The sequence below is a fragment of the Amphiura filiformis genome, chromosome 5, assembly GCF_039555335.1.
Source record: "Amphiura filiformis chromosome 5, Afil_fr2py, whole genome shotgun sequence".
In the NCBI taxonomy this organism is placed as follows: Eukaryota; Metazoa; Echinodermata; class Ophiuroidea; order Amphilepidida; family Amphiuridae; genus Amphiura; species Amphiura filiformis.
The window spans coordinates 59,926,813-59,952,840 of NC_092632.1; the positions used below are offsets into that span (position 1 = coordinate 59,926,813).

General features: G+C 36.8%; 1 protein-coding gene across 3 annotated transcripts in view; it reads left to right on the forward strand.

The window, feature by feature from the left end:
• The window catches only part of LOC140153462 (alpha-(1,6)-fucosyltransferase-like), a 160,041-nt gene that overhangs the window by 79,904 nt on the left and 54,109 nt on the right, over positions 1-26,028 (forward strand). For all 3 annotated transcript variants that reach the window (XM_072176219.1, XM_072176221.1, XM_072176220.1), the window contains one exon: positions 311-425. In XM_072176219.1, the coding sequence (XP_072032320.1) occupies positions 311-425 (115 nt within the window). The remainder of the gene's footprint in view (positions 1-310; positions 426-26,028) is intronic.

Here is a 26,028-nt window from a genome sequence, read left to right on the forward strand (position 1 = left end):
GCAAAATATAAGTTGTGATTAAAATTGTTTATTTTAACAAATTTCAGAGAATAAAATCTTGAGATTTGGTTGAGTGATGAGTTAAAAATGATGGTTATGAATTCTGTTAATAACTTTGCATCAGTTTTATGCTTTTTTTTTTGCTTCAGACCTCGGAATATCCCTCGGTTCCAAAGGCGAACATTTTAGATTTTTCACAATGCCCTCCAAATAACTGATGCACGGTTATTGACATATAATTAAGGAAGTCAATAGTCATATATTGTTAATTTTTAATGTTAATTTTTATTTATTGTTATTTTCATTACAGGGCAATCCACACAGACCTATATAACTTAAGCAGAATAGATGGTCTAGACTCATGGAGGGAGAATGAAGCAAAAGCATTAGAACAACTTGTACAGAAACGCTTTCATTACTTGCAGGTAAGTTCAATCAGTCGGGTTTTTTTCACACATGATACTTATTCAACTTTGAGCACTGTGTTGATTGTATCTGATAAGTGTGTGATACGATCAGGCCTTGAAATCGATAGACAACTCAGGTCTACACGTAAAAACAGCTTGCGACTTATCAGCTTGTGATGTAACCAATGCACAGTAAAACATTATTATAAATAGAAATGGTGAAGGCCGACTAAAATTAGCCATGTAAAAGGTGTATCTTACATACAATTCCTGACGCATCAAGGCAAACCCTTTAGGGGGAAGAGACAATAATTCCTTCAGGTGGTGGTTAATAATAATATCAAGTATAAATATTGTTAAACATTTTCAGTTGGCCAATACTAAAATCTACAATTGTTTTTATTTATGAATATATAATTGAAGACAGAGATAAAAAGACTCGTTTGCGTCTGACGTCATCTGTCAATCAAACTCGAGCACGGGTTGTTTTAAAATGTTGTGATGATGAGTTGCTGAACGTGGCAGTAAAATTGGGCGCTTTATTGTTAATTTTGCACCTTAAAAGTACGTAATTTTTCGCCAGTTTGTGCTATTCCTTTTCTCTGATCGGCACTAGTTAAATCAACCTTCATTTTTTGCGCGCTATTAACCAATCAAGGATTGTAGGGAATTTGGTTGACAGTGACATCAGACGCATACTAGTCTTTTTATCTCTGTCTTCTATTATAACTCGTTGTCAAATGAAGGCTAAAATTACAGTTACAAAAATTTATTATCCAATCAGTACATACCGACTTTTAAGCACAGGTATGACAGGGGATCATGACATGCCTCAAATACAACCCAATACTTCCCCTTGTTGCTAGCCTTATCATGTTATCTTTGTCATTATTCTTAGTCATTTTGTTTTCATGTTGTGTTTCGAAGACAAAAGTTGAATTTTATTTCATAAGTTGTGTTTTTAAAGCAGAAAGTATAACAACATAATTCAGATAACCTAAACCTTCAGTAACTTTGTTAACGGAAATTGTTCGGTAGTCGTGACTTGTTTTGGTGAACAATTTACCATAAATTGTAATTGTGGATTATATGTCACAAAATTCATAGCATGTCTGCCACAGGCAATATAATTTGCTGAAGCAATTTTGCTCTCACTTGGGATGTATGTTCAGTGAAAATGATGAACACAATGCATTAGTGATTGTATTTGCAGCAGGTCAAGATGGTACTATATTAGGCTGTGTTTTATTTTTATTTCTCCATTAAGACTAATTACAAGTTGTTAATGGATTAGTTTAATGATGCATTACTGTTTGTAATATTCATTCTCAAAGCAGGTACATGATTGATGATTTTCAGTCCATTTTATGGGAATTTTCTCTTTCATTTTTGTCAGGCCCCCGTCCCTGCCACCCCACTGGCTACGCTACTGCCACGGTACCATTTCAGCTATTGAGATACCAAAATTCTGTACACATGTAATTATCAACTTGTTTAACAGTTGAGAACTAATACACATAGATAATTAAGTGCTTGCAATATGTGCTTGCAAAGAAACATTTGAAGGCGAAAAAGAGACTTTGAAGTTGTGTTGCTGGTAGTTTCATCAGCTTTATTGATATTAAACAGTTGTCTTAGGGTATTTGAATAAAGGCACTTAATTTAATGCCCACATGACCAGATGGGTGCTGACATTACAGCTTCTAGACAGGATGTCTGGAAAAGTGACCTTTGGCACAGTGGGTGGTTTTCCTGTGTATTTCAATTGGAAATGCGTGATGCATGTCCAAATTTTCTAACAAATTTGTCATTTTTTGCAACTTTGTAGTATTATTGTAAGAGTTTCCATCGATAACTTTTTTCCGTCGGTAAAAACTTCCAAAATTTAGTTCTTGAAAACATACTAAAAAAGTAGAATCCCCAATGTGTAATTAAGTTGCCTTATACATTTTCAGTCATTTTGATGATATTTGTTAGCATTGTAGCACATCTACTGATCACTTGGTGGTCTTGGTATGGCGGCACCCATGGGTCATGTGGCATTCAATTTAGTGCCTTTTATTAAATGTCCTATGATGACTGTTAAACATACTCTCACTGATGTGAAACTCATGTTCATTCTATTCATATTACATACATAGTAATGGGATAATCCATTTAAAGTCTACAATCCCCCTGTGGAAGTTTTGGGGATTATCTTCCACAGGGGGAGTATGAATTTCAAATGGAATTAACACAGTTGCCAAATCTATTTGAAATTCACTCTCCGTGGAAGATTTAGGTTGAATCTTTTGCAGAGGGTGTATGAAATTCAAATTGAGTTGTGTAATGTGTCATTCTATTTGAAATTTATACTCTCCATGTGCATAGACAGTAGAGAGAATTTCTCTCTACTGTCTATGCCCTGTGTAAGATATTTCTAAAATCTTCCACACTGGTAGTTTAGATTTGAAATGGAATTGTCCAATTGGTTTTGTAGAGTGAATTTCTCTCTACTGTCTATGCCCTGTGTAAGATATTTCTAAAATCTTCCACACAGGTAGTTTTGATTTGAAATGGAATTGTCCAATTGGTTTTTAAACTTTCCACACACCCATATAAACGCACCAATGAATACTGTGGTTTGAAAAAGCAATTGCTTTTAAAAGGACAAATTCTCAAAATGCTCTTATCATGAGATGCAATTAGGTGAAATAGGTTGTATGAGATTTGAATGGCATATGCAGGTTACATGATGAATGGCCTGTTCCAGTTGAGATCCATACACCCTGTATGGAAGACAGGACCTTAATCCCCCACACATAACTACAAATGGAGTCATCCATTCAGGTAACCCCATTTGAAATGCACACTCCCTATGTGGAAGATTAAGGTCATGTCTTCCATAGGGGGTGTATGGACTTCAACTGGAATAGCCAATTTTGGAGCAGACGACACTAAATGGCTGACTCCATTTGAAATTCGCACTCCCTATTTGGAAGATTAAGGTCATGTCTTCCATAGGGGGTGTATGGATTTCAACTGGAATATCCCATTTGATGAATGCACAAGGTGGCTAAAGGATGATGAAAATGTCTGTGAACACACTGTGACGTGTGGCAAACATGAATACCTAACATGCGGCTTTTATCAGGCAAAAATAAGTATTTTGTCGCACAGAGTCAGTTGTAGCGTGTCTGCATCATGAAGTTGTTCATGCTAACAGATATACAATGTGATGTTAAAACCATCCTATGTGGGTGTGATGGTCTTACAGTACAGTCTTATATTGAGACAAATAATGAAATACAAGATATTGAATCCGTACTCCATAATTATATTTGAAATCAAATTTCCCTACATCCAACACATTTAACGCTTTATCACATGGCATCGCTACCTGGTAGCCTTGGGCTGTCATTACATGGAATGGTGTGCTTGCCTGCGTCAAATTTGATTAAGAAAAACAAGTTTCATACGGTAATGGAGTCTGTTATGAGTGAGCACATCTTAAAAGAGTGAATAGGGTGGATAGTTTAATAGTGCGCTAATGTCAAGTAAACTTTGTGTTTTAATGAAGCGAAAGAGAGAAGATCTCTTATTCAGATAACACACTCTATCAATTGAAACTATACTCTTGGAAACGAGGGTTAACATTCACTTCATTAAGGGAGTGCGGATTTGATTCACGTATTGGCTGGCCGTGCAAATGTTTAAAGCAGCAGTCATAAATACAGCAGAGCTCGTATGGATAAGATTTAACTTTTGACAGAATCTCCAAAGACAAAATTCATCATTATTGGCTTGAATTTGCAGATTGTTGAAAGTTTCTATTGTACACATGTGCATTGTTAACAAAAGTGCTTTAGGTGCTTTTTGGTGAAGGGGAAGGAAGGAAGAAAGATGATAAAGAGAATTATTTTTTTGCGGGTGCAGTTTTGAAACACAGACACCTCAGGTGTTAGACACATGACCAGAGATAGCATGCCACAGGGGTGTAGCTTGGCCGGCCAAGCTTTTAGTGCCCATATGTGTGTTCGCATGATGATGCAATCGGATCGTAATGGATACTTGCGCTAGCAATTGCTTTGTGCTCTGAGTTTCTTTTATGTTTGGCAGAGTTAGGGTTAGTATAAGTAATATAGGAGGGGAATAAGGTGTTATTAACCCTAACATCCCAGGTGCTTTTTGGCGAAGGGATATGAAAGAAGGGACAAGTTGTTTTCTCAGGTACGTTTTGAACTACAGACCCCTCGAGTGCTAGATACATGACCAGGGATAGCACACCACAGGATGTAGCTTGATGTTTGGCAGGGGTAGTTAATGTGAATCCAAGTGATTCTGATTTGCAGTTTTTTATTATTACATACTGGCAAAATGTATGTATGCCCCAAGTGTTGCTGAACTACTTTTACATATGCTTTTGTTGCATCAAAATTAGATGCAAATGGCTCTCTTCTTTTTGGTATTATAACATTGAACTTACACGAGCAATGCCTGTGAGAAGACTTGCGACATAGACCAAAGCCCAGATCTCACATCATACCAGTTACTAAACATATTACCTTTGCAATCAAGGATATCCCTCTGTGCGCACCCTCCAATTGACTGAAGCACATTTATTAACCTGTCTAATTAAAATGTTCTATTTTTAGAGCAGCTTTAATACTCAATGTGTTGTGTGTGTATTCAGGCATAAATAAGATGGCTCATCAATCAAGAGCTTCTCATTAGGCTAGGGACACGTCAAGGTTTACTGAGATGCTTTAGCACTTTACACTAAATTGTCAAATGTACTCAACAAATGAACAAGTCATACAAATTTGTCAATATTAACAACTCAAAATTGTCACATCTATGTAATATAAACATGCATATTAAACATTTGATACCATGAGACCTGACATGGAAGTCACGTGTTTGTTATGGAGCATGAAACAGCATCTAACACTGCATTAATGTTCAATGGTGTGCAGTAAATTTGCTCTATTTTTGTAATTTAATTTTTGTGAATTTCCACGAGATACCCAATTCATAAAATTTAATCATGGTGAACATATTTATTTATTAATGCATTTAATGTCGGATCACCAAATGTAATTGATGCAGAAAAATTGGGATTTTTTACTATGGGGGCATTAAGTTTATTTGTGGTGTGCAGTTGATTTTTTTAAAAGAAATAACAAATAAATGTGATACCAGTCTTCACATAATGCCATGTTGAAATGAGTACTAACATGCTCAATATATGTAAGTAGAGGCTATCGGTCAGAAGGTTGTAAGATCATGAGCTTTCTCATTTATCCTCTATCCCACTCATTGTGGCCCTAAACGTGCAGACACCACAGTGGGTGCATAGCATGCTGTGGTTCGGAGAGTCCGTAAAATGATGGTCCCATGTACCAGAAGAGCAATATCTGGACATGTAAAAGTTGCAGGCCTTTTCGTAAAGAGCAGGGGATCAGCTCGGGCCTGTTGTCTGTCACACTCAGCAATGAGGTCAACTTGCGCTACCCTTTGGGGCTTGGCAGCATATCGACCCGTGGCGCGCTTTGAGGAATCTGAGTATTCAGAAAGCGTGGATAAATGCCGTTTTATTAGATCCCAAAACACAGAATCTGGAGCCATAAGTTTGTATCAGTACCCTAATAGTCACTTTGACTCATTTCACATGTGGCTGTATCTCAATGACACAAATACACAGATGGCAATGCATTTAGGATGACTTCATGCTAGGTTTCACTACATTTACTGTCATTTATATATGACCTATATAATCAGTGAGACAAATCAAGATGGATCTTAGTGCATAGAAAACTTACATTTCAGACTTTTGGCTTGTTTCTGGTGTAATCTTTAAGCAATAATTCTTGCTATACTACACCTTTCAAGCAGCTTAATTTTCAGTGCATGTGAGCAAATTTTACACATCAAATTTTGTATTATTTTTTAGTTTCCATGTCATATTTCCATCGTCCAACTTTTTTTCAAGTATATTAGACAGATTTCTTTAACTGCTTTAGGTCTACTTAACATTTAAGTAAATAATGTAAGATTCTGACAAATTTCTATTGTTACCTTTTTCTAAAAAAAAAAAAAAAAGATCAAGTAATAGTTTTCATGATAGGAAAGATTCCTGTTGCATTTTGAGGTAAAATAAATTGGGTGTTATGAAAAACAAAAGCTAGTATCAGAATAATGTACATACATCATTAAAACAAATCCATACTTTAGAAAGATACACACACCCCTACTTGTAAAGACCCGTGCACACAGGTAGAGAGAACCATGGACGTCCTCAGTTGCTGAGGTCCTCGGTTATTCTGATATTTCTGGATGTGCATCCTCATTTGTAGGTCTTTTCAAATACACAGACACACCACACACCCCCTTCCACACACACACTCCAAAAACAAAACGATTGTTAAATCTGATGTATGTACCTTTTGTGGAAGAGAGAAAGAAGATATTCAACATTTCTTTTGGGATTGTAATGAAATACCTCCTTTTTGGAATCAAGTTAAGGTTAATCTTTTAAGAGACTCCTTTGAGCTTAATATGAGAAATGTTATTTTGGGCATATTGTATATTGAGAATTTTAAATATAATTTTGTAATACTTCATGCTAAGTATTATATTTACACTTGTAAATGGGATGAAAGTAAACCAAATTATAATGTTTTTGTAAAATTTCTTAAATCTTGTAGGGAAACTGAGAAATATATTGCTGTTAAAAACAATAGTCTTAAAAAATGGAGTGACAGATGGAATAATGTCAATTTATAATGGGATGTTTTGTGATATGTGCTAATTTCAACTTTTTGCATTCTTATTTTGTATTGTGATGTATTACTTTGTATGCATGTACATGCTTGTATGCTCTTATAAAGAAATGAGAAAAAAGATGACTTGATGCAATAAATGACAGAGCCTCTCGGCTCTGTGAAAGATACAAAAAAAAAAAAAAAAAAAAACTTTGGACAAAGTTGGACATGTTAGATGTGGAGTGTTTAGATCCTTGCTATCTTCAGTAGATAGCTATCATGTCTTACAACTTCTTACAACTGGTATGTCAAGTATGTTAGTGAATGTTTGATATTGTGCCAAGCTGTACATGATCCCACACCAGATGTGTGTTTGTATAACAAATGGGTTTGGAATAGTCAACTCAAACATCGGCCTCATCAGATATGTCACGGCATCCCAGGTTATGTGTAGGTATTTTCTATTAAAACTGACATAAACTATGTAGCCTACACATTGCAATTTAGAAAATCCCTTCTGTAAAAGTCTTAAAGCCATATTGTAGCATTTGCTGTGGAGGACGCCCATAAAATTTGTTTCAAAATCTGTTTTTTACACGATTGTTTTGAATAAAGCGCAGGAACCGTTGTTTAATTATTACGATGGAAATATTAGTCCAACGCGTACATGATGTTCATAACACAGTAACATACAAGGTGTGCGGGACGGTCATACACACATCAAAGGATCGTGCTGTAGCACACCAGACAGAGTGTTACACATTGGCTTAATCCAATTTTCTTTGCTTTACCTCAGTTGTTCGCTCAAAATTCAAAGGGACACATCTGACAGTAAAAGCTAACATTTTATGGAAAAAGAAATACTAATCTATTTTGTATGGAAATAGTAACATGGCTTTAATTTATGGTTTTGATTGAGATGTTAGGTTAACCGTGAAGTTAGGTTTTAGGTTATAGCTATTTAGCTTCTAGTTATTTCACCCTTTAAAACTCACAAAGTTATTACTACATTATGCTGCGTCCAGAGATATTGCGTCCTGATGGGACCAGGCTCAAACCAAATGCTCAAACCTGGCTAAAAAAGCCTGTATAAGCTTATTGGCCTATGTGCAGTGTTGGAGGACTCGGGACTCGGACTCGGACTCGAGTCCGGACTCGAGTCCTTTTTTCAAGGACTCGGACTCGGACTTGGACTCGGGAGCTAAGGACTTGGACTCGGACTCGGACTCGGACCCCAAGGACTCGGGGACTCGGCCCGAGTCCTCCTCGAAATCCGCAAAATAAGGTCTTTTAGGTCTTTTATTTTCGTTCACTGTAAACTTCCTATTATGCTTGATCAATGATCACATCACATGATTAATTTAAGTCACTTTGCATGCAAATAAATTCAGTTTGTAAATAAAAGTACAACCAAAAAGCAAGATTGCTTTCAGTTATATCTTTAATTGGTTAAATTAATGGATTTTAATCATAATCGTTTGTTTTGACACGACTGCTTTGTTAGACGCAAGTCTAGAATGTAGGCCTACATGAATAATAATACTCTGGGGCATTCAAGTTAAATTTTGGTAGGGGTGTGCGGTGCCGAGGAACTAAGAACTGATTTGGGGGCAAAATAGGGGCTTGATGAACTGAAATTTCAACAGTCATTCTTGTGGAGGTCTGTGAACTAAAATTGGGCGAAATTATAGGCTTTGGAGCTAACAAATTCAAAATGTTTCCAAATTTGAGCTAAAGAGCTACAATTTTTAGAGTGTTATAAGCTCAATGAACTGGAGCATGATGCAAATGTGGGTCTTAAGGAACTGCCGGAAAAGGGGACCCTTGACCGCCGCACATAGGCCTACCCGTACCACCTTTACATGTGAGTGACCCACCCCGGGAATAATACTGCATTATAGGCCTAGAGCCAGATCCAACACCCCTTCATTTGGTACCTTAAGTTTGGTAGTGACGTCATATTTTGATTGTCATATTGCATCTTTTGCCTCTTTAAAACATAAGCCTAATAAGTTACTGTGAGTCTGTGATTATACTCTCTTTCAAGGTATGCTACCTAAGGGGCTGAGCAAAAATTATGAGCATTGGGGGGAAGGTAAGATTTGGGTTAAGAATTTTTTGGCCGATCGAAAGGGAGGGTGGAAGCAATTTTTGGCAAACGGAGAGGGGAAAACAAGCAATTTTTGGCACATTTCAAATAAAATGCTCTAAAAGGCTCATAGAAAACAGTACCGGTACGGAAATGCTTACATATGCAAATGTCCCTGCTCGCTGCGCTTGCAACATATATCTAAACCATTTAAGGTTTGTAAATCGGGATCCCAAAAATGGCATGTGCAAAGGGGGATGCAAAGATTTTTGGCAGGCTGGGAGGGGGAGGGGAGCAAGCAATTTTTGGCAGGCCGAGAGGGGATATAAAGCATTTTTTGCATTTCATCCCTCCCCAGGCTCCGCATAATTATTGCACAGCCCCAAAACAATACTAGGCATAAGGTGGGACTATAGCAAATTATGTATTTACAAGAAAATAATATAGAATTAAAATTCTGGTTAAGTATCGGCCTACATTGATAAAGTATTGGTGAAAAACCCGGGGCTTGAATTTGATACATAAGGACTCGGACTCGGACTCGGACTCGAACATTGAGGACTCGGACTCGGACTCGGACTCGGACATCAGAAATTGGCTGGGACTCGGACTCGGACTTGGACTCGGACACCAAGGACTCGGACTCGGACTCGGACTCGGATGACGAGGACTCGACTACAACACTGCCTATGTGGAAAGAAAAGAGATTTAATTTGTGTCTGTGTACCTTTTTTGTTTAAGCACAACATATCAACAGACCATAAAAGCATCTGTTTAAGTGATTAATAATATAATGATGGTGCTTAGAAATGTATGTATAATGGTGTGTATGCAGTATTGCCAATGATGTGCTGGCAGCGTCAAGTTGGTCTACTCATGGTGACATTTACTGTGCCCTGTGGATCAAAGAATAAATTTGCAAAGAAATAATATACGTACAGTTACGTAGGTTTGTGGTTAAAGTGTATGTGCTTCATAACCTTAGTGTACCTAGAGACTATTTTGCTTTATTAAACTAACATACGCTGCAAAAATCAAGGCTTTAGGTGCTGTAGTTTTGTCAAAATCCGAGATTTTGAATAAAGAGCTAGAAGTGTGGTTTAATTATTACGATGGAAACATTACTCGAACATGTATGCGGTGTTCATAACACAGTATGTACATGGCGTGTGGGACGGTCATACACACAACAAAAGGCCCGTGCCGTAACATATACACATATACACTCCTCCCACATACACACACACCGGGGTGTGTTTGCTGGCAAACAAGGAGTCTGTACTGGACCTTCGAACACAGACATGTTTTACTGATTTTTTGCACCTAACCTGGGACGTTGACCCATTTTACACAAATTATACACAACTTTGTTTTTATTATAACTTATCAACCGGGGGCTGATTTTATATCAGCAATAGAGGATGTACTTTCAAATGCATTTTTAGGCTGTTTGCAGTCAATTGTTCACGTCCCCGGTTGCAGTAATGTCCACTGTTGGAATGTAAAGTTTAATAAAAATGCCATGTTTGCCGGCAATAACATTCGCTTACTAACCTGTTACATCACATAAAAAATCAGGGTTCGGTTTTTGCCGGCAAAAACCTGTTTTTGCCGGCAAAGTGGCAAAAACCTGGCAAAAACTGTTTTTGCCAGTTTTTGCTTGGTTTAAACCGGCAAAAATGGCAAAAACTGGCAAAAACTCACATATAGTCACTCAAATATTAAAAAATGACACAGAAAGCTCATAAACAGTAACACACAACTTTTAACGAATCATTCAACATATTTTTTGTCTCATTAAGTCCTTAAAATGAAAAAGTTTTGAATTTGATACATGCCACATTTCGGTTAACTGCACTTGAGCAATGAAAACGCATGCCTTTAATTTCTTAATATATTGCTTATAATTACAAAATCTGGCCTTGTTACACTCGGGAACTTATTTTTGTAGCTTAATTATTTGTTTTGAGATGAAAAAACTGAACTATAAATCACTTTTTTTAGTTTTTGCCATTTTTGCCGGCAAAAACTGGCAAAAATTGTTTTTGCCGAGTTGTTAAAACCATGGTTTTTCCACCTGCGAACCCTGTAAAAATGTATTTGTAACCTCTAAATATAATTAGAAACCTTTATTAATATATTTGATTTCTTCCTATCAGGAATGTTTAAGGTGGAGGTGTTACACTTACTTACGCTACTATAATGTCTCTTTAACACTGAGAGTTAGACATTGTGGATCATTCCTAATCAATGTTAATGACTGTGTTAGTTGTTTCAGCTGATTGATCCAGCTAAGTTCTTACACAAATCAATAGCATACCACGTGGCACACTCTTTAGTAGAACGGAACTAATAAACCAGCATATGGCATGGGTCTGTCTGGTTGGGATGCAAAATGGATAAATACATAAATGTCAAATATTATCAAAGACGCAATTATATGATGGGTAAGGGCTCATATTGAAATACCCTACCACGTTTTCACACAGAAAGAAGGCAGGATTCCCCCCGCTAAGCGCGCGCCTCAGGAAAGCTCGGTCATAAAACGTATGGATTATATGCATCAGTGATACACCCTGCCCAGGATTTTAACAAAAGAAGGCTAGCACTGGAAAGCTGCAGGATGGTGCACACCTTCCTGTGTAAGGGAATTTCAATATGAGCCCTAATGGTAAATGATAAAAGGTGTCATAATAAAAGCGCAAAAAATGCGCAATGATCTATAGTGTGCTATGCACAGGTACAACGCCTAGATGTTGATCCACAAGCCTCAGCAAACTTTACAGGTTGTTGCTGACCACTATGGCTCCACATCATTCCATAAACCATTAAACAACAACAGCTTAGAAGCCCTCACCCTAGACATTCCACAATTGACTTTTGCAGCCAGAGTCAGCTCCCAGAGTTTTGTACGGGTTACAACGATACAATTAGCAGTAAGTTCTTATCCGGGGAATTTCAAGCTAACTCAATTTTTACATGAGCGCAAAAACCACCGCCAAGCATAAAGGTCTGCATAATGTTGATACTAAAGCATTAAGGTCTGTAGCAATGTAGCAAATCCTGTTGGTTTTATTTTGTCAAAATATGAAGTGCATGTTTATTATATTCATCAATGCTATCTTTATTTTTTTTTAAACTGGGAGAATCTCAGTGCTTTAGCGATATGGGGATCCTGGGTTTCTTACCGGAAGTCTGTTTGACCGAATTTACCCTGTCATTGCGTATCCTGGAACAACCCCCACCATGCAACACACAGGAACGCACACTGTACGCTCTGCTGTCTGTGTGTGTGGGGGGTGGTAATGGACGCCCTGTTAGCACACACATATTGTATTGTGGGAAGGAATTTCAGTCAAACTGAGAGAAACAGAGGATCCACATAGTCTATGACACTATCTTAATAAATAAAATAAACAAGTGAGTTGTTTGAAAACGCAGTATTTCTAAACTTTTGGCATTGTATAGTAAAATTCAATTGTCCTATGGACGCAATAAGTAGACCAAACACAACTATTGCCGGAGCTGGATCTTTACCATCCGAATCTTTTATTTCCTTTCATTTACACAGTTGATCAAGTGTCAACTGTTTTCTTCATACTTAATTCAATATCACATATCACCTCAGACAGCTATATCATCTGAGGTTCTTTAATGTATATTATTTCAGATGTATCAGACAGCTACAACATCTGATACCTGTCCCATTCTCCAAACAGCATAACTTGGCTAGGACCCAACAATTACTCATTTAAGCAATGGATATCCAATTAATTAATTATTGCATCATACAGCTACATCAATTACTCATATCCGAATTGGGACAACCCAATTCAATATCCAAACAGCTTAATTTGGAACAGACATTAAATATAACACAATTACTCATTTTCCGGAATTAGGACAACCCAATTCAATTTCCAAACAGCCTAATTTGGAACGGACAATTAAATATAAAACAATCACTCATTTTCCGGAATTAGGACAACCCAATTCAATTTCCAAACAGCCTAATTTGAAACGGGCATTTAACTAACTATCCAGTTAACCTTTTGTCATGAAGTGGGATGACCCAAATCAATTTCCAAACAGCCTAATTTGGAATGGACATTAAATATTAAGTATGAGAAAACATTCCCAATGACTCGCCCAAATGCAGCAATTTATCTCCATTTTATTCATATATTGGACAAAATGGTAAAAAGCAAAAGAAACAAAGCCATTTAATATCATATTTTTCATAAAGGGAGTGGTGGGTGGGTTTTAAATTTCCCTGACCTCTTAGGATGGTATCAAAACAGCTTATGAATTTTCCCGGCAATAATTTCTGAGAAAACAGCCACGCCCCCAGAACCGCTGCCTGTGATTGGCTACTGGCACGCGACTCGACACAGGGCATGGATGCACAACAGGTGTCGGCCTGATGTCACAACACGCATGGCTCCACCTTTTATTGATCTACAGGACAATGAAACCCTTTTCAACAAAAACCAGGGCTTATTACGCCAATGACAATTTTGGTTTTGATTGAAGTTTGCTCAATCAAAACCCGATTAGTGAACAGCTATTATCTCCATACAACAACCCTGCTCTAGTAAGTTACTGATATTAATCTGCTATGTTATAAGGCCCGCCAATTACGAGCTGATCAAACTATAGATGTCCAATCCCAGTAGGTTTGTATTACAGGTAACCACTATAGCACTCAATCAAGTTTCATCCCTTCTGTATCTTGATATATCAAACCACTTTATTGCAATGACCCATTTTTTTTATTTGTGCGTATAGAAGTCATTTTCCCTTGGTGATTTCAAAGAGCTAGTATAATGCAGTTTTTGCGTAAACAAATTATGGCAGTTTTCCTCCTTATTCAGGAATCAGGAAGTTCTATTGGGGGTTTCAATGTAGCTGTCAAAAAAGGTGCTAAAGCTGATTGCTTTTAATGGACTTTCCTTCCTTCCTTCCTTCCTTCCTTCCTTCCTCCTTCCTTCCTTCCTTCCTTCCTTCCTTCCTCCTTCCTTCCTTCCTTCCTTCCTCCTTTCCTTTCCCTTCCTTTCCTTTCCTCTTCTTTCTTTCCCTTTCCTTTCCTTCCCTCCCTCTCCTTCCCTCTCTCCCCCTCTCCCTCCTTCCTTCTCTTCCTTCCTTCCTTCATTCATTCATTCAGGTACTTGTTACAGAAAAACAATTTATATTATACTATGATCAGCTCGTAATAGGCAAAAATTACTCGCTTTTTATTACTGTGTGAATCAATAAAGTCCCAACTTACGCCTTCGTAAATTTACAAAAGCGCGCTACAGTCAGGCAATACGCAAAGTACTTTTTGCGTAGGTGCTGCGTCCAGCTGTGTGTGTGTGCCATTTTATATCAATCCACAATGTTAAGAGTCCTGCCTAGTTGATCAGAGTATAGCTACTATGTATTACATTGTCTGCAGTTGTCCAGAGTGAGTCTCTGCTATCAAGTCGGTTTGATTGTGAAGCTAGCCATATTATACTGAAAAGGAACATGATATTTTCAAGTTAATTGTTATTGCATATGATCAATATGGATAGCTGTTATGAACAGTCCATGCAAGTCTAGCCAACATATCACAGTCAATTGTCTTAATTGGTTTTCATTTAAATTGACAAATGTAAATATGTATGTAGAATGCAGATGTTTTGTTTTACTAGGTGCATATACTTATATAATACTAGATTTCGCGGAACCTATTAAACTACTATGAAATGCGTCTTTCAATGATCAAGACCCAACTTGACCCAACTTAATCAACTCTGTTTGTTTTGTAGCTGTGATGCTTACTTCGGTAGTTCGGTAGGCCTACCCATAATCTGGAAACCCATCAGAATAGGCCTATATGCTTTGAAATATGTGTTGAAAATAGGCCTATTGGTCCGATGAGATGCACCCACAGAATGTGCTTACCATAACCCCTTCTAATTCTGTGGATGCACCTGTTATCACACTGTAATGCTTTCCGATGCGCACACTGTACTCCGCGCACAATCCCGTTGATACTCTGCGATAGCGCACCACAAGCACGCGAGCCGATAGTACACCGCGAGAACACGAACGCGATAGCGCGCGGACGGACGGACACGCCGTGATTAGTATTATGATAGGCCTATGTGAGAGTATGATTGGCATATGAGCTTAATATTTTGTTCTGGTCAACAAACTATATTAACCCTAATACTAAAAGTGATTTTGGTTATTGGAAAGGAAAGAAGGAATGAAAAATCAGAGAAGATGAACAAAAAAGTTAGGCATCCACAGGATTCAAACCTTAGACCCCTTGGGTGCCAAGCACTATAGATCACTGACCGCCGTCCGGTAGCCACAAGGTCTTTCGCTGGCCCAGCCAACGAAAGCGTGCATATATATATATGACTTGGGCTGAATTTGTGGGATGCATGCATGCACAGAGGTCTTGCTTTGTAAGATTTGATAGAGTTAGGGTTAATGTGTATTTGTGCTAATGGTTGTGCTGTATATGTACAGAACACTAAACAACGGGTTGAAAATGGCAAAGTGTGCAACACAAACCATTCTATAAATTCTGTTGATCAACAGGTTGAAACCCATATTTTCCAGAATACTCAAAGCACTAAGAAATTTGAAAATACCTACTATATTAAATGATCTTACTTCATACATTATTTTAACCTACACTATGGATCATTATGGCCTCATCCGTATGGCACAGTCCAATAACCTCAATTAAATAATCATAGTGCAAAATTTGACCTCAAGTTGCAGAATATGAGTTTCTGTACCCAAATGTTCAAATGTCATTCAATGAATGTGCAAATGTATTGGGGTTAAAGAACTGTGCCCCTGATAGATGAGATCCTAGTGGATCCTAGTTCTCTGTCAGAGTAAATTTCATTTGTTAACAATGACTTGTTGTTTGGTAAATGATTGCGGAAACATTTGCCGCAGACAGAATACTTAATACCGGAACTTGTTTGAGATGCTAGCAGCAAGTTTTGATTACTAGCTTCATTATACAGTACAGACTCACAAAGGTGGAATAAGTGTGGTGATTATGATGGATAAACTTTGCTTAGATGCAAATATATATTGTTCTTCAAATATTGTCTTATTGATCAAGAACCTAGGGGAAGGCATAGGGAAGCCCAGTAATAGATGGGGTGACGTCAATAACTTGTAGTGTATCAAAACATTTCAGTTTAAATGAGAAAGAGGCCAGGTTCATATTTTATTTGACATAGAATAATCGATGCAACAAGTATTCGTTATTCAATCTATTTGCATTCTATTTCCAGTCATGTTTAACTTATAATAAAGAATGCTTGCCGTGAAACTGATATTATATTTCAACCAGATATTCAACATCAAATAAGATTGATTTTACGTCGACAGATTTGCATTAGAAGATAAAAGTGAATTGAAACCGATTGAATAATTAATACTTGTTGAATGAATATTCAACTTCAAATATATGCATTATGAATCAGCGCTTTGTATCTACCTGTTATCGTCAATGTATATATTGTCAGTTGAATGCAGCGTTGAGTGTTCGGGATCCTTCCTACCCTACAAGATTCCTATTGTGGCCACCTGCACGTGTACACCGTCACCAAGGTACCCGACTGGTACCGAGAGTACCTACACAGTACCAATGTTGCTGCTGCACAGAACCACCAGCAGTGGTACTGCACTGTTACTAAACTGGTTCTTCCCTGGTACTGCACCTTGGCGATGGTGTACCTGTGCAGGCGGCCCAATAGGAATCTTGTAGTGTGTGTGTATAGAAAATTTAATCCTATGGAAAGTCAAGGAGTGCTTAGTACATTGATTCCACCATAGATCATCAGCATGTAAAACAACATGCTTGCCACGTTGGCAGAATTCCTATTAAAATATTTCGCTAATATTTTCACATTCAAATTTTTATTGGCTCTCTGGGTTGCATTCACATCTGTCAGGTCCCTCCTTATCATTTTAGTTATTCTCTTTTATCTTTCCTCTTGTCAAAATATTACATACCTGTTATTGACAACTTCAAGTGTAGACACAGCCTAGTCAAATATAACCTCATTGAGCTATGCCTACTTGAAAGCAGTAACCTTGAATATGAATAATGTGAAAAGTGTCCCAGCTGGATTGTCTGCATCACATAAATAACATTGATTGCCTGTAACATGTCTCTATTTTTGGGTATAATATTAAGTAGAAAGCAGGGAAAGATCCATATTTTTAACTATCATAACAGGTGTGAAATTCTACCATAAGAATATGACGTCTATCAAAAAAAACAAAAGCACCTGTTTGTTAGTATGTTCCTGCTCCGTCCACCCTTAGGTAGTTCACATGCATTGGGCTATTCCATTGAAATTCCACACTTCCCCTGTGGAAGATTTTGGAAATATCTTACACAGGGGGAGTATGAATTTCTAATGGAATGAATATATTAGCAGCTCCATTTGAAACTCGCCCTCCCTCAATGGAAGATTCAGGTTGAATCTTTCTCAGAGGGTGTATGAAATTCAGATAGAGCTGTCTAATGTGTTCATTCCATTTGAAATTTATACTTCCCCCTGTGGAAGATATTTCCAAAATCTTCCACAGGGGGAGTGTGGATTTTAAATGGACTAGCCCGTTGACCCAATGTCCATATTTATGTTATTGATATATTGGCAGGGTATGTTGTGGTTCTCAATAAATAATATTGGTAAGTGATTTTCATTTTTAAATGTCAACTAGAAGAAAGACAATCATACTTTAACTGTAAAATGACGTCAGATAACGTAAATATACCAATATGATCATGGTGAAACGTGTCGTGGGTTGACTTTGTGAATCGGCCATGGGGAACAATAAATAAATAAAAAACAGTTTGTTATCAATTGCCTTCAAGTAGTGTTTTCCTGTAGGAGATTAGATCAACTCATGGCGATGGCTGCACTCATATCACATGTTTTTACTGTCTTCATGAGATTTCTTAAGATATTTACTGCTTGACTACTGGATGCTATATATGCCATGTATGCTACATGTATTTATATATATATACCCCTTTCCTCTCGACTAATACTAACATTCAACAATTTTAAGCCCGGTAGCATATATTTAGCATTTTACAGAAGACGCAAGTTCCATGTGTAATCTCTAGTACATAATATAAATGGTAGTTTTATTTATACATAATTATTTCCATTTTGCATATGAATTTTTACTCACTACAATATTTAGTCCGTCACATCAGAGGACTTCATAGGTATGACTGATATGGTCATCTGATCCACTATTTAATCAACAAACCTAATGAATCTATTCATCGAAGGTAGTTTATTTACCTGTTATTCTTTATTATTACCTGCAATAGAAACTATACACAACCTTTTTAGCCCCCACACATATTGTTGGGCTTGTGTTATCATCCATTCCAAACGGTTGCATGTTTGTTTGCGTGTTTGCCTGCCTGGTTGTTTGGGTGTCCGTCCGGGCGGAAGCAAAATCTTTAATAACTCTGTAGCTTAAACTCGATAACCGATTAACTTCATTATTATGTTTTCAGGGTTATTATGAGTTAAGAAAACCTAATAATGATAATATTGGATGGCTTATTTCGCATGATACCATAACATATCGGATTCGTCATACAAATATCGAACTCGCCGTTGGCTCGTCCGATATTTTTATGACTCATCCGATATGTTATGGTATCATGCTCAGCCATCCAATATTATATCAAACTTGGTATGCTGATAGTATATGGTGGCCTGATGTGCTGTTTAGTTTTGTGTTGTGTTATTTGCATTTTTTATGAATATTACTGAGCTTATTTACATATTTGCCTACATTTTCAAACGCAATAACCGATCAACTTCATTATTATGTTTTGATGAATCCAAGTGTGTGAAAATATATAGGATCCAAAACATAATGAGGATAAAATTGGATGCTTTACACCCAATATTTATTGGTCGAGCTATGAGTTTTAAAATACTACGTCTCATCCAAATTTTTAAACCTCATAGCTCGACCAATAAATATGGGCTCAATTGATCCAATTTTATATCAAACTTGGTATGGTGATAGTATATGGTGGCCTAATATGCTGTGTGGTTTTGTGTCATGTTATTTGCATATTTATATTATTTGTATTTACAAACTTTTGTTATTTACACACCTTTTTTGTGGGGCCACTTTAATTACGAACCGCATAATTCTAGTTGCAAGTGTTACATCACTACCAATAGCAAATGAAATAATATAACATGCATCATATCCATTTAAAATGTAGGTCGTCTTGTGCACAATATCCAATGGATTACAGTTAATATTGGGTACATATGTTACCTCCTGTTTGCTTCATTTCCAATTACATATAATGTAATTGAATTTGTAAGAACTTAATCTTGTATTAGAATATATAACGCTGAAGTAGCCGATATTTGAAGCAAGGAAAACAAATTGATGTTATGAGGCGTGGATCGGGGGATATCTGGATTGCACCCGAGTGAATAATTACTCTGATTTTGCTGACATAGAATAAGTCCTTCCCTATTTTGTGTAATGTTTGTTGAAGCTCTTTAATTGAAATCCATCTAGCAGCCTGAATCTTGGCATCGTGGTGAGTGATGTCAATAAAATGAAATTTGCTATCATCATAATTTCAGATTGTTGATATAAGTCCGGCATCATGATCTGATTATGGAAATCTTTTATACGGCAAAAAATTGTTTGCTGTCTTTGGCCTGACAGACCCTAATCTTGAAAATCTGGAAAACAGTTTTTACTGTATTAAAGAATACCAACCATAATTTTGGAAATGCCAGACTTGCAGTAGAGACATTTCCCAATTCACACCTATTTGGTCTTTTTTATTAAGCTAAATTAGGCCTTTACATGTTTTGGCTAGCACTTTCTCAAACAAACAAATATTTTACATCCACAATTTTGTTGACCAACTCACCCAGTCTTCCACAGAGAGTGTAAACTGTGAATACAAGCAAACAAATTTATTTCTTGGCGTAACTTGTGAATAATGTTTAATATATAGACACACAGATAGAATGAGATAGAGGGAAAGAGAGAGAAACTTGGGCATGTGTATCTTCAGGGTCATTTCATTTCATATTCCTGATGTGCCAGTTTGACTTTGTTTAATCATGCTCTGAATATTGGCAATTACTTACATTGTGCAGTGACCTTTGTGATGCAATACTTACTGATTGCCTGGTGTGGAGTGAGTTAGCATCAGGACAACATAGCTATGCCCACAATGTGCAACATAATCATACAAAATACTATTCCCTTCTTCTTTACAGCTGATAGATTTAGAATAATAACGATAATATTGAATAAACAACCTAGGTTTTTAAGAATCGGTGAATTAATGGCAACATCTGGAATTTGTAATGTCTTCCAACATGGAAGAATGAATTTCAATTAATCTGAATTTTCAGTGGAGAGTAAAGTGACAAAACTTATATTCTGAATGATGTACTTGACTTACTTTCAATCTATCAGAATATCAGGTCCTCAAGTAAGTATTCAAGCAACTTGCTATCTTCAGTGGATAGAAAATTTTAATGATGCTTACTATATTCAGTAGATAGCAAATATTCAAGCAACTTGCTATCTTTAGTAGATAGCAAGTTTGTTGCTTAATATATTCAGTAGGTAGTAAGTATTCAATTAACTTGCTATCTTCAGTAGATAACAAGTTTTGATGTTGCTTATTATCTTAGCAAGTAGTCAAGCAATCTGCTATCTTCAGTAGATAGCAAATATTTAAGTATAATATATCATGTTACTTTCTGCAGTGATCACTTACTGTATTCTGTAGATAGTAAATCAAGTAGGTTGCTATCTTTTGTAGATAGTAAGAATTAATATCAATTGCTATCTTATGTAGGTAATATTCAAGTAACTTGCTATCTCCAGTAGATAGTAAGTATTAGAGTAACATACTGCTATCTTCTGAGACTGTCTAGTAAGAATTCAAGTCATGTTCTATTTTCTGTATCAGGTTCTCACTGGGATATACATGGATATACTTCAACTAACAAAGTCTGCATTAAATAGCAACACAGCACATAAGTTCATATTCAAAAAGATGTACTTGAGATAGAATTACTTTCAGCAATGTAATTCAGACCATCCTCTATATTGGTGACCAGACATAATAATTACTATTTAGTCATTTTGCTTTCGATAACGATTCTGCTAGGGTTCTGATAATGATCCAAAGACTGGGCCACAAACTTTACATGCTTGCTGTACACACGTTATGGATAATCAGTTATCCAACAGCTCTTTTAGCATCATTACTTCACATATATTTTGCTGAAATCCAGTCTCCATCAAATATCTGAAGTTTCTTTCCTAGGTTCCTATTGATTTTGGTTGTTCTATATTTCATATATTTTTAGCAAACAGTTGCCGTAAGTGTAACTAAATTTTAAAAAATAGGTCAAATCCTGACACAGACAGCTACTTAAATAATTCAAGATACCCGAAAGACACAACAGCTATATGTCAGTCTTAGGCATGCATGATCCACTTGAACCAATATCTAATGGTTAATAAATGAACTTCAAGTGCTTCCACTGGACACTTGATATTGCTATTATAAACAAAAATAATTACATTCTATATAGTTATCAGTTGCAATGCACCTGCAACTTGGCTATAGAGAACAAATGAGATGAAATTGCTGTTTTCAGCATTCCCATATGTATCATTGCCTGTGGTTAGTGTAGCTATTCAATGGCCATAAGAAATCTGAGCAAACAATTTCAATCTTACAGAAACTTGTAAATGTTTCAATGCATCCCTATCTCACTAGCTGTTGTATGTCTTCTCGTTGGAGGGCATTGACTTCACACTGTATCACCTGCGGGAAATGAGGATAATGGCCTTCCATTGAGGCTAGTCAACTAGCTAGTTAGGTTGAGTCGCAATATATTCCTATTTGTGTTATAAAATGTCCCAAACTCAACACTTGGCAGCCACGTTTGCACTTCCTGCCGGGCGGCTTCTCAATCTCAAGTTCTACCCATCCGGCTGAGAATAGATGTGTTTTTCTTGTACTCATTGTTTGTTTTGGTTTGATATGGAGCCCAGGCGCAATGGGCTATTCCAGTTGAAATCCACACTACCCCTGTGGAAGATTTTTTTGGAAATATCTTCCACAAGGGGGGTATGTTTTTCAAATGTAATTGGCCAGGGTTAATCATTTTGAAACCCATTCTCCCCCTGTATCATGCCTTTACCTGTATCTACCACAACTGGAGTGAGTATTTCAAATAGAAGTTACCCATTTGTCTACTCTATACAAAATTAATACTCCCTCTGTGGAAGACTAAATCTTCCACAGGGGTAGTGTGGATTTCAATTGGAATAGCCCCACCTTGTAAATGTGATATGAACCTTGCTATATTGGTCAAGTATATATGTGTGGAGTGATTAATGTTTGGTTGTATTTGTGTGAGAAATGTCAAGTGATGATTATCAAGATGAAATAGCAGACTACCGCATCTACTTCAAATTTCTTTCTATACAAACATAGCAACTAAAAAAAATGTGTCAAGTTTCAGAATTTTCCATTTTAAACTCATTCAGATACACTTCAGAAAATCTAATGTCAATTAGGCAATAGAAACAAATTAGTTTGATGTTCATGAAAGTTCATCTGCGTTGGTATAAATCATGATTTTGATTTAAACTTTTGATCCTACCTCGGAATTTTCAGATGGTACTCCATCTTTCATCAGTGAGTGAGTGACTGTATCAGGTCGTGATTTTCTTGACCTTTGACCTGATACCAGACTCAGTAGCCTCCTGACAGCTTGAACCGGCCCCCGCCTTTGTTGAGAGATGGTTGGTTGGCTTTGATGTGAACTGCTTCTTTGACTCCACGTTGGAACCACCTGTTGTCTCTGTCAAGTATGCGGACTTTATCCAAGTCCACAAAATGTCCCGGAGACTCGATGTGGATGTGGTTTGAGACCTCTGATGCTGTACTACTGGAAATTAGTTTGATCTTTCGATTGACCATCGATGCTTGGGCGATCCTTATTATTTATGAAATCAATTAATTGACCATTATTAATTGTGATAACATATAAATCTTTGCCCGTATTGATATTGAAAATTTACATTTAGCATTAATTCTGATTTATTAGTTGTTAGTTAATTAATTACAAGCATCGACGGTCGATCCAAAGATCAAACAAATTTGTTTCTTGTGCCTTAGTGGGTCTTGTGTGCTCTTGGTTGTATCTTTGACGTTTGGGGTAAAAGTGCAATTCCCATGGTTTTGATAGTTTCAAACAAGGAATTAGATGATGCCAGACAAAAACTTTACATCTATGCTGCCACTGAGAGGAAAACTTCACATCTATGCTGCCACTGAGAGGAAAACTTCACATCCATACTGCCACTGAGAGGAGAACTTCACATCTATGCTGCCACTGAGAGGAAAACTTCACATCCATACTGCTACTGAGAGGAGAACTTCACATCTATGCTGCCACTGAGAGGAAAACTTCACATCTATGCTGCTACTGAGAGGAAAACTTCACATCTATGCTGCCCCTGAGAGGAAAACTTCACATCTATGCTGCCACTGAGAGGAAAACTTCACATCCATGCTGCCACTGAAAGGAAAACTTCACATCCATGCTGCCACTGAGAGGAAAACTTCACATCTATGCTGCCACTGAGAGGAAAACTTCACATCTATGCTGCCATGCTGCCACTGAGAGGAAAACTTCACATCTATGCTGCCACTGAGAGGAAAACTTCACATCTATGCTGCCACTGAGAGGAAAACTTCACATCTATGCTGCCTCTGACAGAAAAACTAAAGAGAAAAACCACTGAGAAGAAAATACTGACAGTGATTTATCTCAGTGCCCATCTCTTAGGTCCCACCAGTGTGTCATGTTAGTGTAAAATGTGTCAACTGATGATATATATAGATGGAGTAGCAAACTATCACAGCTACTTCAACCTTCTGTACATACCGTACAGCAGTAAAAATGCAAGAGATCTAAGAAATTAGCTGTTACCCGTCTTTTGTGATTCGCAGATGATAGCAATGATTTTTTGGCATTTTGTTAATGGGATGCTTGTAACATTGAGAAATGCATTTCAAAGACAAGGATACATACATCTTTCAAACGTATTGCAGCTGAGCACAACAATGATAGAGTAAATGTGGGAATGATGTTAATGGTAACATCTTACTTTGTAATGGATTGTACCTAATGGTTGTCTACCATTATGAAAAGGTGTAGAAGTGATAATGATTGCATGAAACGTTGAGAGTGTTTGAGGGCATTATGGAATAACTCAATAATACGACACAATGACATTAATTTCCTCTATTCTAGATGCACATAATTTTGAAATTCAGAAATGTCTTTAACTCTCTCCACGCGGGTGTTGAATGCAGAAGACAACTTTTAAAAAAATTCAAATTCAAAAATTTCATAATTGTAAATTTTCATGACCATATTTGGAATCAGCATGAAAAATGCATCGAAATGAGTACAAACAAGCCTAGTATTGGTTCAGTGGTTCTTAAGATAGCTCTTGATATTTTCAGAAAATATCTCAAATCTTGGATTTTTTTATGTTGAAGCCCATGCCTAGCACGCAGAGCATTAAGATACATCAAGTATAAGGAAATTATATGGCTACATAATAGCAGCGTCAGACACTTACAGATTGTCCAACTGAATTAACTTTCCACAGAATCGTTTCTTTTAGTCGGATCCTTTCTTCTCATCCTCAAGTAATTGGCTCAGATTCTGTCATTGGCTCAGATTCTGATCTTGAGGCAGGTTTTGGTGTTGCATCACCCCTGTTGTATGTAACGCGGAAAAGCACATTTGGCAGCGCCAAGTGGTTTGCTTGTATGGAATCAATTTGAGTTCACATTGGGATAATGATAGGGTAATAGAGGCATCATCCTATAGTTACAATGTGTGGTGTACTGTATGTGTATGATGGCAGGTTTCTTGTAATATTGATTAGGGTAACATTGTTCTCTTACAGAGTCATAAAAAAGTCATTATTTTCAGTAAAGTAATTTTTATATATTTAGTTAGAAGTAATCTCATTGTGCAAAGAATAACTGTGTGTAAAGTCATATCATATTATTTATTTTATTTTTTTTATTATTATTATTTTTTTTATTCTTGTGTCTTTATGTGTCAATGTTAACATAAGTGCAACGTTATCTACGATCTTGTAAAAAAATACTTATGGATAAGCACTTTGCTTACTATTATCATCAAGTTATAAAATATATATGTTATTTACTTTGTACATCAAAGTGGAGCATCATGATTTGCAGTTTAAAATATATCATGAGATTTGGTAATGAATGATGACAGGTGAGTCTGATTTAGCATAAGCAGACTCTATATCATAACTTGATAGCAATTATTCAGTGCGCCTAGATTGATTAGAGTAGGCATCCAATGAATCTATTTCCGCCCGATATGAATGCTGATATTATATTGGGGAGGTGATGAATACTATCACTTCCATGTGATGGTATCATTACTTATGATTGAAGTATATGGTCTCTATGCACAAAACAAGTTAAACCTGGTCTAACTAGGGAGGTTAGACTTAGGGTGGGATCCTTTAAACTCTGTTCTTTTCCTCCTTTACCCCTAGCAAAGTCCTAAAGTTTAACTGCATCCATCTAATATTTAGCTACGTGTATTTACTTCTAACAGGATCTATAATAATATAGAAATACCAAAAACTTCCTTCTCCACAGGGACTAATC